The 15,036-nt window shown below is 37.3% G+C and overlaps 1 protein-coding gene across 1 annotated transcript; it reads left to right on the top strand.

The window, feature by feature from the left end:
* The first annotated feature begins 5,419 nt into the window (after positions 1 to 5,419).
* On the top strand, positions 5,420 to 12,396 carry LOC121432267 (protein SpAN-like). Its single transcript, XM_041630129.1, has 4 exons — positions 5,420 to 5,512; positions 7,017 to 7,225; positions 7,939 to 8,142; positions 11,491 to 12,396. Exons 1-4 carry the CDS (start codon positions 5,479 to 5,481, stop codon positions 11,635 to 11,637), a joined length of 594 nt encoding a protein of 197 aa, XP_041486063.1. The 5' UTR covers positions 5,420 to 5,478; the 3' UTR covers positions 11,638 to 12,396.
* The last annotated feature ends 2,640 nt before the right edge of the window (positions 12,397 to 15,036 follow it).

A 15,036-nucleotide genomic window follows, 5' to 3' on the forward strand; every position in this document is an offset into this window, starting at 1 on the left:
TTCAAATTTAAACTAGGAAATCGGCACTCGTAGTGCAGTCACTATACAAGCGCTGTATAAGTGCTACGTTAACACTTCATTTTGTACAGTGTACCCGTTGCGTGTTTAAGAAATCATGGATTTAAGAAACCCTAAGAGGCCTTTCCCTATATTAATTGCATTTCTTGTCGGCGGATTTGCCACCGTCTTCACAGAAACATTGGAAAAAGAATAAAATTGAAGAAAAAATGCCATCCCTTTTCTTTCTATACCTTCTTCTATATCCACTATTTCGGCCTTCTCTCTCTCTCTTATTATTAATGGCAATTGCGAATTCGTCGACAGGAATAGCGTCTTTTTGCACCAACTTCGTAGACGCTTTCCGGAACGTTGGGAATCTATTGATAATGTCCATCAAATCACACTGGACAGATTAGAGGTCATTGTCGAAAGCTGGTGGACCGGGACAGCACATGGTCTTAAGATTCGGACAAGACGAATAAGTGCAAATAATTGTCGTTTGTCCAGAGTCCAGGGGAGCGTTTCATGAAAGGACTTGTCGGACGTTTTATCCGACAAGTCCCATTTTATCTGACAGTTACCATAGGAACAGTGCCTCTCAGCCAATCAAAATCATGGAAAGATGTCAGATCTGACAACTTGTCGGATGAAAATATTGATGAAACGGTCCCCTGGACGACACTGCTGTTTTGAATCACCGTTTTACGACAAAGGCTTCTTTGTTGTGAAATGCAATTGACAATAGGTTTTCTGCGTTGTAAAAAGCGTCCGTGAAAAGTGATTGCCAAAATCCAAAAGTGCCCTATAATGGTTAGAGGACGGTGTCTACACATGGTTTACAGAAATAGATAGCTCGTTGGAGTTGTCCCACATCCTCTCTAGTAACGCCCCCGTAACAACCCAGTTCTATGTGTGGAGGAGTCACCACCTTTGGACGTTAAGAACCCACTGCACTATTCGTATAAGAGTAGGGAGAAACCCCGGTGTGGTGGTCCACCTGCATTCCCCCAATCAGTTATATCGGGCATGTCGGGAGGAGAGACCTGCGGATCATAGTGATTCGGTTCGCCTTTCGCCTCCCAGGCACAGGTGACGCCAAACAAATAATAATAACAATAATAGTTCTTGAATTATCATCATCATTCCACTTTTTACAGACGGACATTGGTATTGACTATAACATCAAGAGAGAGAAAGGCAACCATGTTCAAAGTTTCGTCGACAATCACAAAGACGTTTTGCATATGATCGGCGGTGACATGACCATGAAGACCAAATCGCAGCTTGTCGTCACACCCGGTTCAGACACATACTCTCAAACAGATGTAAGTATTCTTATTCGAACCACCCCTTTTGTACTCTACAGTGCGTATCAAGAAAAGTTTACACTTTGAAAAAATCCTGTAAAATTATGCATTTGTAATATCCTGAAGATTTTTCCACATTTTAACATTGGTACAGGTCCATTAAAGCAAATAACGATATAACTGTCAAAAAATATTTCCGCTTGAGTGAGCACCACTTACTTTTGAAAAGTTAGTGGAAAATGATTTGCGCAGAACATTGAAATAGTTGTGCGGATAAAAGTAGACCGTAATCATGAAGAACACATGGAATTTAGCTAGTAAAATTGATTTGAAGATATCTTCTACTTTGTTAGACTTGTTTCCTTGCCCAAAACACTTCGAAGAGTGCATTCCGCCCTACCCCACTCCCCCACATACCGAGCCCATCGTGACGATATTTGCTTTACACTGAGGTGTGATTTACATGGAATGGCTTAAGCTTGATTTTCTTTATGTTTATCATTGCTAAATTTGAGAAAAGTTTGGAGAAACAAGTATTAAATGAAAAATGAAATGTAAACCCACTTTCAATGATAAAAACTTAAAGAAAAAATGCTGGAGATGTCTGATATAAACTTTTCTTCAGATTCAGTTATGTCCTCAGATCCAGCTGGCACAAATAGGGTAAAGGTTGTGCTTAATAAGAGTTGAAATTTCACTATGGGTGGCAAAATTGTTACAAAATGCTGGTATGTATCCGTTTTATTTCAATTGACTAAAAGTGGAAGGGAAATGTATGATAAATGTTTCGTACGGTAAGTTAGATTTCGCCCTTTCCCCTTGACACAGCATGAAAACGAGCATTTCTGCGCAAACAGATTTCTGGGAGCTTTACAGAAATGGACAGTGCTCACTCAAGTGTAACATTCTGACAAAACTTTTACTTTCATTGGATAGATGAGACTCAAACCCAAGATTATACGTGCAAAAATTACCCACATGTTGTATATTTTTAAATTCACAAGGCTTTTTCAAAGTGTAAACTTTTTTTTTGATACGCACTGTATATGTAATTAGATCCTCTCCATCAGTAGAAACGTTCAAACTTAGACTGAACTAATCCCCTTAAATTATTTTTCCCCTTTTTCTAAGTTACACTTTTATCATTTATGTATATATTGTTATTTTATGTGAACAGGACCATGCTGAAAAACAGTCATTCTGAGCTTGTTATCCTGTATAAAGATATTTTAATAAGTAAATACGTAATTCTATATATGTTTTCAGGCATTTCATAAGCTCTAAATTACAGCGCAGTGGAATATATGCACATAGTTTCTGCGCTTTACAAATAAATATATTATTATTATCATCATCATCATCATCATCATCATCATCATCATCATCATCATTATTATTATTATTACTACTCTACCGCAGGGTGGGTGGGGGCATGGACATCAGCGGGGGATGAGAGTGTCGACTAGGAAAGGAAATGGACAATGGTCATCCCCACCCCACCATACAGTCACTTTTGTCATTGAAATAAAATGCCATCTCATCTCCTTCAAGTCAGCCGTTATCATGTTACATTCGTTCATGACATTTCATGCTTTATCCAAAATTGCATTAGCTTTTTAAATGTGAAGCCTTTTTAATGCATTTTACTTCTTTTTTTTACTGTGTAATTTGTTGTGCTAACATGACAAACCTGTAAACGTGAATTTTCCAGCTCCTTCTGTTTTTTTCATGGGTAATTTTCATTAACATGTTTGATTATTGATAAAGACCACTTTTTAATTGAATTTAATTGAATTTAGGGGGCACGTCCCATCCACTCAAAAATAAAGGGGGAACTCCAGATTGAAAATAATACACCCTAAATTTTTGCTGGGTAATTCTTTTCCTCAATATTTTCCAAAATGCATGTTTGAAGCCATCTCATCTCCTTCAAGTCAGCCGTTATCATGTTACATTCGTTCATGACATTTCATGCTTTATCCAAAATTGCATTAGCTTTTTAAATGTGAAGCCTTTTTAATGCATTTTACTTCTTTTTTTACTGTGTAATTTGTTGTGCTAACATGACAAACCTGTAAACGTGAATTTTCCAGCTCCTTCTGTTTTTTTCATGGGTAATTTTCATTAACATGTTTGATTATTGATAAAGACCACTTTTTAATTGAATTTAATTGAATTTAGGGGGCACGTCCCATCCACTCAAAAATAAAGGGGGAACTCCAGATTGAAAATAATACACCCTAAATTTTTGCTGGGTAATTCTTTTCCTCAATATTTTGCAAAATGCATGTTTGAAGGTTAAATTTCAACGCAACATTGCGTAAAATTTACAAAATATTTAATATCTTTTTACCCAACATAAATGTATGTTCTCATTTTACCCAATATTGGGTAAACCTTTTTTTAAAAGAGTGTAAGGTTTAAGCAGACGGAGAAAAATCAAACAAAAAAATACAAAAAATTCATAAAAATCGGACAAGGAATAACAAAATTGCATTAATTCTCATTGTTTATACCTTATTTCGATTGATGTACTTTGAATTTGACTATGTATTGTTTGATTTTGTTGTGCTTTGTGAACGGAAAATGAATAAAATCTAAATCTAAATCTAAATCTAAAATCATGACATTTATAATGTTTACATTCCTGATAATCTGAAATTGTGTATTTTTTGAAAAGTGGGGACATCTACATTTATCAGCCTATTCATGATGGCGTGCATCCAACTGTTTTCACGAAATATCATTCAGTTCTAAAATAACTGTTATTTGTTCTCAGATTTTGATGAAAGGGAGATACGGAACCTGTTTATGATTACAAAAATTGGTCCGAATATCAACATACAATCAGCTGGCGCATCGCGCTCTCATTATTTGATATTTTGATCAGTGAGGTACACCATATCTCTTCATGAATTCATATATACACTACGTAAACTTTCCCCCTTTTAGGTCAGTACATTTACAAGTTTTTATAATTATGTTACTAAGTAGCAAACAATTACTTTTCCTCTCAAAATATTTTAGTTTTCTCTATACAAATACAATTATAGGTCAATTTATCCTCTGTAGCATTAGTATATATCTGAAAAAGCATATTTTAAGACTATGTATTTATAACACACAGTCAATTAGAGACCACACACAGTTCACTACCCCTTTAAAATAAGGTTTAAGCTTCATTTTACATGTTTTAGATTCAGCATATTCATCTCGCATTTCGTGCTCTCATCAATTTGTTTGTATCCTGGTTACGAGATGTACTCAATGACCCGTATATCCAGGTATGAATATCATCAGCTCGAGCTTTGCACGCATCATTATATCGCCATCACCATCATCATCATCATCATCATCATCACCATCATCATCATCACCATCATCATCATCATCATCAACATCATCATCATCATCATCTCTCTCTCTCTCCTGTGTTCTTCCTCCGCTAAGGTCGGAGATCAACGGCGCCGTTGGACGGGCCGCAATTCATTGAAGGAGGGATCGTCATCAGCATCATCACCACCACCACCACCACCATCATCATCATCATCATCACCATCATCATCATCATCAACATCATCATCACCATCACCACCACCATCATCATCATCATCATCATCATCACCACCATCATCATCATCATCATCATCATCACCATCATCATCATCACCATCATCATCATCATCATCACCATCATCATCATCACCATCATCATCATCAACATCATCATCCTCATCATCTTCTTCAAAATGACAATATGAAGGGTACTAATAATATATGACCCCCCCATTTTCTTCTCCCCTCCCGATTTTACTCTCTCTCTCCCTCCCCCTGTCTCCCTTTCCCTCTCCCATTCTTCTCCCATCTCTCACTCTCTTCCCCAATTTCTTTCTCTCACCCTCTCCCATCTCTTTCTCAGAAACACCCCCCTGATGAGAGACCAACCCCAGGCGCGTACCAATCCGATATCATGCTAACAGATGAGCAACGTGAACTCATTGTGAATTCATTACAAGTCACGCCGGATGCCGTAGAGCCACCCTCGTCTGACAACGATTACAATAACCACAACAACCACAACAACTTCCAATCCAACGACAACAACTGGAATGGCAGGAAAAAGAGGCAGTTGAATGCGAAGTCGGCGGCGTTGACGGGCAATTATTGGCCCATGGCAATTATCCCAGTCACCTTTAACGTAGATTGTAAGCATGGGCGGAAATCCCAGGGGGGGTAGGGGGGGTCGTGTCCCCCCACTCAAAATAGTAGGGGGGACACAATATCAAATGTCCCCCCTACTTGGGTCTTTGGTGATGCTAAGAAATATATCACTGAAAATGGCAATAAAACGTGCATGCGTTTTGGGACGAGATGACCTTTTTTTTTGTTTTTTTTTTGCTTGTCACATTTTCCAGACCCTTGTCCCCCTACCTTTTGGGAGAGATTTCCGCCCCTGATTGTAAGAAAGAAACGCAGTATTATGATTACCTTCATATACCATCTGAAAATTACTGAAATTCTTTCGCGGATCTATAGATTCGGACCTTTACGGGGTACCGGCACCTTACTCCACCCCCACCGATCAGCGCCTAAAGTACGTGGGAACATGGCCGTAAGCAGCGGGGGGGGGGGGGTGCAGGTGCCCCCTCCCCCGAATATTTGAAAACTTGCATTTTTTTTACTGTAAATTTTCACAAAATTCTCCAGTGAAAAGAGCACAAATCCTTCAATTTCACTTTACAAAGGGTGCTTTCGACTTTTTTTTAAAAAAGTTAACTCGTCCTACCCCCCCCCCCCCCGCCAAAAAATTCTTCCTGTATACGGCCATGCGTGGTAAAAACCCTGTTTAAAATTTGTATACGACGGTGTTAACTATTATGTTCTATACAGTAATGTTCAAAAGTTTAACCAACTTGTTCAATTTTTAGTATTAAATCATATCTTTGTTGAAACTGTTAAACTACTTTTGCAAATAGTAACATGCGTTATTTAAAATTGTAAACAGCGTTTTACTATGAAACTATTAAAAAAAAACATTTCCACCAAATTTTCTCTCGCAAACTTTTATTATTGTATTACGTTCATAAGTTTCACATTCCTTTGAGTATGTATGGCCTATTTGGGTTACACGACATTTGCCCTGGAGACATTTGCTCCAGTCTTAATATCTCAGAGGGTATAGGGTTATAGTCGGGATAATAATATGATTTTTGCCTCAGGATAATGTAAAGATACGGGTTAGGGTTTCATTAGTTTTGGAGGATAGGTTTTATGATTGGCCAACGTGCGGATTTGCCATCGGAGCAAATGTAATGGAACCCCGATTTGACTTTATCACACCAAATATTACAGAATTATTCACTAAAATGTTTCCTTTTTCGCCTTGTTCGCTTTGCTCACTACCTCACTCGCCAATTAAAAAAATATTGTATTCCAACATCAGCATTTAGACTGGAGAAGGGTAATGATTATTATGTTATGCAGGGCCCGCTGGTAGAGCAGTTTCCTAACTGAAGTGGATACACTGGTTAAATAAAACGTTATTATTACTATTATCATTATCATTATTCCTTCCGAATTGTTTGCCTTCTTACGTCATTGATGCCTGATTCTGAATTCAATTGAATGTAATGACGAAGGATAGGAAAAGCGAATTTACATCTTAACGGAAAATGTTTCTTTTTTCCTTTTCACTGCAATAAATCACAGCGGCTACAATGGCGAACATCATAAACGCAATTGTACACTACAGCGTCAACACTTGCTTACTGTTCGTAGAATACAACTGGGACGTGGGAGAATCCCTGGGGCACCACTCGCATCTAGATTTCCGAGACGACCTCCCTGGTTGTTGGTCTTACGTTGGACGAGTTGCTGGTGAAAATCAGACAGTCTCACTCGCCCCGGAATGTAATCAGGTATAATAACTTTGTATTTATTGAGAAAAAGAGGAAAAGATATATATATACTAATATTAAAAAGATTAAAGATTTACTTCATTTGGGTTAACGCCAGGGATTAGTCAGCGATTTTCATTTTCGTTAATTGATTTCCTTAAAAACACGTACCATAGTCGAGTGTTTTACGAAGAATGAATGACAAATTTGTATTTTCGCCACCCTCTTCAAAGGTATTTGAGAATATATTTATAAAAATAATGAAACACAAAATTTCCATCGCCGTGAGTGATTGCCGAACATACACACGTGATTAACTATTGACCAATCCTGAGCAAGATATTTAAGTAAGTAAAATATTAATTATTAAAGCTGTTAACAATTAAAACAGTGACGCGAGTGCATCAAATAGAGGAAACATGGGTTTTGTATCAAAATTATAAAAAGTAAAATTACTTGTTTCTTTGTTACTAATCAGATGGTGTCAGATGTGGAAATTAAAGCAGTTAGAAACTCCTCTTGATTTCAAGTAACGAGGCAAACTAGCATACACTCAACAAGCTGGGTTAATTGACATTTGAAATTGATATCAAATGGAGGATTCTAATGAGTTAATGTCGATAACAAAGATGGGACTGATTTAAATAGTCTTTCTCTCTCATAATTAACACGATTAATCCCCTTTTGAATTACTTTTCTCGCCCCACCCCTTACCCTCCCCTCTCTTCTCATAGTTCGGAACGATTTTACACGAGATCGGGCACGCCATCGGTTTACACCATGAACAGTCTCGTCCAGATCGAGACTTTTACGTCACGGTAGAGTATGACGAAATACCCATGGATATGAGAGGCCAATTTCTGAGATATTCGAAAGACGTTGTGACGACATTTGGGGCAAGCTACGATATGAGTAGCATCATGCATTACGGGGCTTATGTGAGTAAATTCATTGAGGCAAAAGTCTTTCAAGAACATGGAAAATGTGTTTTGAAATACCCTTCATGACAAAGAGCAAACAAGAAGTCTTTGTCGAGAATTGGTGAATCGAAACTGCAGTTCCGTCCTCGGACTCTAGACAAACTACATTTCTTGGGGTGAGGTTTTCGTCAGCTCCGAAACATATAACGACACTTACTCAGTGGCGTAGCTACGGGGGGGGGGGGGGCTGGGGGGGGGGGGCACGTGCCCCCCTGAGATTTGGTGTGCCCCCCCTGGTGCCCCCCAGAAAAAAATTGGCAGAGCAAAAAAAAAAGAAAAGAAAAAAGGAGAAAGAAGAAAGAAAAAGGAAAAGAAGAAAGACAGAAGAAAAAAAGAAGAGGAAAATAAGAGGAGGAAGACGAGTGAATGAAATAATGTGAGAGGATGACTTGAAATTAAAAGAAATCTTTTCATGTTACTATATAAAATTTTTGCTGGCGCTTCGCGCCATAATTGCCTGTTCGATGGGATTCATATCTTGCTCAATAGGCTGATGTGGAGCAAGTTTTGAAGTCAATATGCAAAACATATTTTAGCTCGGACATCGAGCTTTCATTATTTTTTTTTTCATTTACAAATTTAAGTGCTCTGTAAAATGTCCGTTTTATGGTCTACATATCAGCATTTTAAGCTCACGCTGCGTGGTCACATTGTTTGATTTGCCAAGTTCATATTGTCTACGTGTATTCCATAATGTTCCATTAAACAAATGTATTCAGAATGCCCAGATTTTAGGTCTAAATTTAAAACATGCGCGATGGCGTGCATGTTCTTTATTTAAAATGTATTTAAATTATCCAGTTTTACATCAGAATATTTATTGTCTGCTCACGCTTCACGATCGCATTATTAATGATACCCAATTGACTATATCCTATTTATGACTTACAAAATACGAATAGAGTGTCCCGCTTTTAGGTCTAAAATCTCAATTTTCTTCCTCTCGCGCTTCGCGCTCGCATCAATTGTTTAGTTACATACCTATCCCATTAATATACAAAAAGTGCTTAGAATGACCATTTTTTTTTAGGTCGGAATGCAAAAAAATTTGCTCGCGCTTCGCGCTCGCATTATTGAAATATATACCGTCTTCGTGGGTATCTGTAAGCAGTCCTTAACAGGTCCCTCTTCGATAATGCTAGAACAGTTGATAAAAATTTCTGTTCGCGCTTGGGGGTACATACGAATCTTGTTCAGGATCACACATAACATTGCCCAGAAAATTAAATTTCAGGAAAAAATACATTTAAGTAAAAAAAAAAATCGCTCGCGCTTCGCGCTCGCACTTTTTATAAGGCTTATGAGATTATTTTATGTTTATGTTGTTTTATAAGAATAAAACTAACAAGTGACTGATATAGGTGAAGATAATTTTGGGCCCCGTCCCCTATTGGCGAAAGTCGGATCCGCCCTTGTGGACACATACACACACACACCGGAAAAATGTCCGGTGCCCCCCTGAAAAAGCAAGGACCCCCCAGTGCCCCCCGGGAAAAAAATCCTAGCTACGCCACTGCACTTACTGATGTTCCGGTTGACAAATTTTCGACAAAGACCAGCCAGCTATTCATTGTCATTTGACAGGCATTTTCAATACATTTACTGTGTTCCTGAATTCGTTCTGCGACTCGGTGAAGTGAAAATCCCCAGGGTCCCGTAACACAAAGGTTAGCGATTAATCGCACGCTTGATTTTTTACAATTCATTGTACATTGTAGCCAACGGAATCAATAGTAGAAAATTGTTCTACGATCATTGCTAAGTTTTGTGTTACGGGGGACTGGTCCGCCCACTTAGTGATCTTACGCTGTGGGATGGTTAGATGATTCGTTTATTAATGTATAAACGCCCCACCCCCACTTCAGCCGTGGCCGAGTGGTCTAAGGCGCCCGACTATACCATGAAAGTCCGGGGTTCGATTCCCAGTACTGCCCTTGACCAAGGCATTTTTTTTATCTAATTGTTCTTTTATATTGCATCAAATAAATTAAAATGCTTTATGCATTATTAATATCAAAGTGTGAATGTGTTTAAGGGAAAACACACACACGCGTAAGAAGAAACAAAAGAAAAAGGTATTTACTCTTAAAGTAAATAAGAGCGACATTTCTATTTAAGATCCGTGAAATACAGTTTTTCACCATTTACAATTTTTTACATTTACCTTTAAGTATGTATGAAGATAGAGTAACTTCTTATGATCTAAAAGTATGATGTATATTGAAATAATATGTCGTCAGCCTTTCGTCAGCAAGTCACTTAGATTTTACCCCAAAAGATCGTTGTCTGTTGACAAGGGGTAGTTCGGCCATTTTCGAGGGGGCATGCATATACCTCTTTAGGCAGGCTTGCCTCACCTGCTGCGGGGCGAATTCGTCTCCGAGAAGAAGGGTGTCTATAGTGGTGGGAGGAGGGGAGGGGCGGGAATCGTGGTAGTGCCTTAAAAAATAAAAAAAAGTGCATAAAAAGAGAAAAGGGGGCATAAGAGGAAGTAGTGTATTAATGTGGTGTTGCAAGAAACTTGCAATCAGTTGCAAGTCAATTTTTGGTCCCTAAATCAAGCATATGTCTTGCAGTTAATTGCATTTTGCAAAACTCGGTCGCTTTGCTTCCTCGCACGATTCTTCTTTGGATAAAAAGTTATTGTTTGCCTCTGTCATGGTTCTGAAAGCATCTTTTAATGTCACGGTCAGTGTCAACCTTAATTTGGAAGAAATGTTGCAATAGCGGAAATTCGCGGGGCATAGAAAACGGAAAAGAGAAAAAAGAATAAAAGGAGAAAAATCAATAAAAAATGGGACATTTGAAATACACAAGATATATGCACCAGCAATCCAGCTTTTGAGGGTTAATCCCAATATAATCATCTGGATCTCCCACGCTTCACTCTCTCGCGTGAATATTTTCCATCAGGATCTGAAAATTAAGGTTTAAATAAATTGTAAAAGTTGAACAACCTGTTACTACCGCTGATCAAACTTTAGGACTTGACTATATTGTCAAGGATTTTGTGACTTACTTCCATTCTTTAAACTGAGAAAACAAATAAAGAAAAAAAGTTCATTATATTGGACCCTCTTTCTCTTTTGATCTGAGTGTTAAAAGATGCGTATAAAATACCTTTAGCGAAGTAAATTTTGATTTGAATTTCGACGCTCGGTCGCTTCATCCCTTGCTAATGCCATACTGGAGAGGCGCTCTTGCAGTTTGGGAGGGGAAACGGGTGGTCCTCTCTCGGGAAACCAACTGGTGTCAGTTTTCACAACCAAGTGGTTACCATGGTTACGGTGTTTGATTTGATTTCAGGCTTTCACTTTAAATGGCGAAGCAACGATCAAGACGCTGAATCCTGCATACCAAGACGTCATCGGCCAACGCGAAGGACTGTCTCAAGGAGATATTGATGGCATAGCCGAAATGTATGACTGCGCGAAGGGCTTCACTTGGTATTGAAGCAGATACGAACCAGTGGAGCGTTTCATCATTGAAAGGTCTTGTCGGACAGTTACCATGGCAACAGTGCATCTTAGCCAGTTAAAATCAAGTAGAGTTAACAGACTCGACAAGATGAATATAAAGTTTAGGATGAAATAAATCAGAATTGTTTATGTTTAATCAATGATGATTTTATGAGATATCGATTGGTGTATGTACGTTTTAGATTTTATTTTTCTGGAGAAGCTTATCGTTTAGACTCTTATATCGCTCGTTTAAAATTACTTTGTTCGACTTACTACTGAAAGTTATTATTCGTTTAAACTTGAAAGCAGACACAGTAGAACATTAGAGATAACGTAGCTATATGAATTTATTTTTTCACGAAACCACATATGTTAACACGTCTTTGGGTTAACACTACTGCATCAACCCCTCAATTTTTATTTTCCGTATTATATATTACAATTAAATATAAGCAAATTGGGAAGTATTGATTTCAGAAAAGCACATTTTCAAAGTATCTACATAAAGTGGAAATTCTGACTTTGATTCCAGAAAATGCCAATTCAAATATTGTATTCAGGTTGAATGTGTATTGCTATTCAAAAGGAACTAAATGATAAGTCAGATGAGGCACCAATGTATCCTTATATTTAACCAATTAAGAAAAATATATTTACATGTACTTGATTTCGCTATAATAATCACGATATATTACTTAGTTTATAGTACACAACGGGTTTTCGCATTGTTTGATTGGTATGTGTTATTGTATTCTTGGTAGAATGGAATAAAAAAAAATTGACTGAAATTCTCAGCTCTTTACTCTTTCGCAATTTGCAATGCCGAAGTCACACGAACGAAACCGAATCCAAGCCGAACGAAGCCGAACGTAGGGTATAATAATTTTAGTTGGTCTGGAGTCGGTGTCGCCAGTGTATGGCCCGTCACATTTTGATCTACGGCGGCCGTACGGGGAGTCGAAAACAGTCGTTTTAACATTTTTTTTTGCAATAGTTACAATTATATGTGGTTTCAATAACAATTAATATAACGCCTGTTTTCGTCTCGCCGTACATCAAATGTGACTAGGTATAAGAGTAGAATATGAGAGTAGCGAATTGTGAATGACGATTTGTGGTTTTGAAGTAATGGAGGCGCATACTGTAATATCATAATAGAAATTGATTCCTTACTTGGCAATTTCCTCTGATTTTCACATTGGGCACCCCCAAAGAGAGAGAGAGAGAGGGAGAGTGAGAAGAGTAGAAGGCTGATCGTCTCTCACACAAGTTTGCTATTCCCCTTTGATCTTCTGCTTGGCACCGCCGTAAAACAATGTACTACGACGGTAAGATGAATTGAGCGAATGAACTATCGAACGAGGGGCGGTGCCTTAGCTGCAGGGGTGACCTCGGGCGAGGGGAGCCAGAGGGCAGGGTGAGAGGAATCTAGAGATGTAAATCTTTGGGGAAAAAAGGATGTGCGTGAGGGGGAGTGAGGCCGAGTATGTGTACGGAAGGTTCCGTGTTGACATACTTCCCTGGTAGTCTAATAACACTTGAACTGTACCCATTTGATCGAGACTACTCTAAATTTGGCCTAAATTACATTGGACTAATCCACTAGTCCATTTCTCATTTAGTCTACAATGCTCAGTTGGTCTAATTTCCACTTTTTCTCTTTGTTACCCCCTGTCAAATTGAAATGTGGTTCATAAACATTTCATATAGACTGTAGACCAAATGAATATTGAGCAACGGGAATTTGACAAATGAAGAGTTTGGTTGCAAAAGGGGTTAGGTCCACTTTGGACCATTCCGAGAAAAATCGTGTTTTTAATTCTCACTTATTGCAATATTCTTATGATAAACTATATTGTTATGACGTACTACCCTATCATGTGAACATAAAATTGGGTATGAAAGAAATCTACCCGTCATTTTTTTCTACATATTTTTTCACAAATTGTAATTGTGGCCCTAACCCCTTTTGCAAGCAAACTGAAATGAATCCAATCTCTATTGAATACTCATTTGAAATAAAAAAAGTGATTTTCTTTGCCACTTTTAATCACGTTTTAATGTGAATTTCAAATTTTCTTGGTATCATCAGAGCGACCAAAAAAAAAAAGGTTTTGAGCCAGAAAACACTAAAAATTTATTAAAATTGGATCTAAACCTCTTTTTACAAATGAGCTCTTCAGAAGAGTTTGGTTGCAAAAGGGTTAGGTCCATTCCAAGAAATTCATGTTTTTTTATTCTCCCATATTGCAATATTCTTATGCAAAACTAAATTTTTATGATACCCAACCATGTGAACATAAAATTGGGTATAAAAAAAAATCTGTCTTCATATTTTTAAAATATTTTTTTTTCAAAAAAAATTCTCTGAATTTTTTTTAAAAAAAAAGGTGATCTTTTGCCATTTTGTTCACTTTTTAATGGGAAAATTCAACTTTTCTTTGGTATTATCTTATAGAGCTACTAAAAGTCCATACATTGAAATCACAAAAATCAAATTTGATGACAAATGGATCTCACCCTTTTGCAACTGAGCTCTTCAAAATAGGTGAATGGGTTTAAAGGGATGGTCCGGGCTGAAAATATTTATATCTTAATACATAGAGTAGAATTCACTGAGCAAAATGTCGAAAATTTCATCAAAATCGGATAACAAATAATAAAGTTATTGAAGTTTAAAGTTAAGCAATATTTTGTGAAAACAGTTTCATGAATATTCATTAGGTGGGCTGATGATGTCACATCTCCACTTTCCGTTTCCTTATGTTATTTCATAAAATCTTTTTTTTTTCATTATTTCATATACTTGTGTGAATAATGTCTCCCTTGTATTGAAATAAGTTGCAGTAATAAATATCTAAGTTGTCAATCCAATTTTTACAGTTCTTGGAGGAAAAAAATTGAATAAACCTATTTTCATATAATAAAATACAAAAGAACAAGTGGGGATGTGACATCATCAGCCAACCTCATGAATATTCATGACGACTGTTTTTACAAAATATTGCTAAACTTTAAAATTCAATAACTTTTTTATCCGATTTTGATGAAATTCTCGGCATTTTGCTCAGTGAATTCTCAGTGAATTTATTAAGCTATAAATACTTCAGCCCGGACCATCCCTTCAAAGGGGAATCCAACCCAAATCAAAACTTGTTTTTATAAGAAAAAGAAAAATCAGACAAGTTGATTGGTGAAAGTTTGAACAATATTGGACAAACAACAAGTTATGAATTTTTAAAAGTTGTGAATATTGGTAATCACTATACACATGGAGACTTCAAATTGGCAGCATATGGGATGTCATAGTGATGTAAGGCAAGGACTACTCTTTCATGTACTCCACTACATATAATGGCTAAAATGTAATTTTTCCCAAAAGTTTTATTTT

The sequence above is a fragment of the Lytechinus variegatus genome, chromosome 18 (genome assembly GCF_018143015.1).
Source record: "Lytechinus variegatus isolate NC3 chromosome 18, Lvar_3.0, whole genome shotgun sequence".
NCBI classification, from domain to species: Eukaryota; Metazoa; Echinodermata; class Echinoidea; order Temnopleuroida; family Toxopneustidae; genus Lytechinus; species Lytechinus variegatus.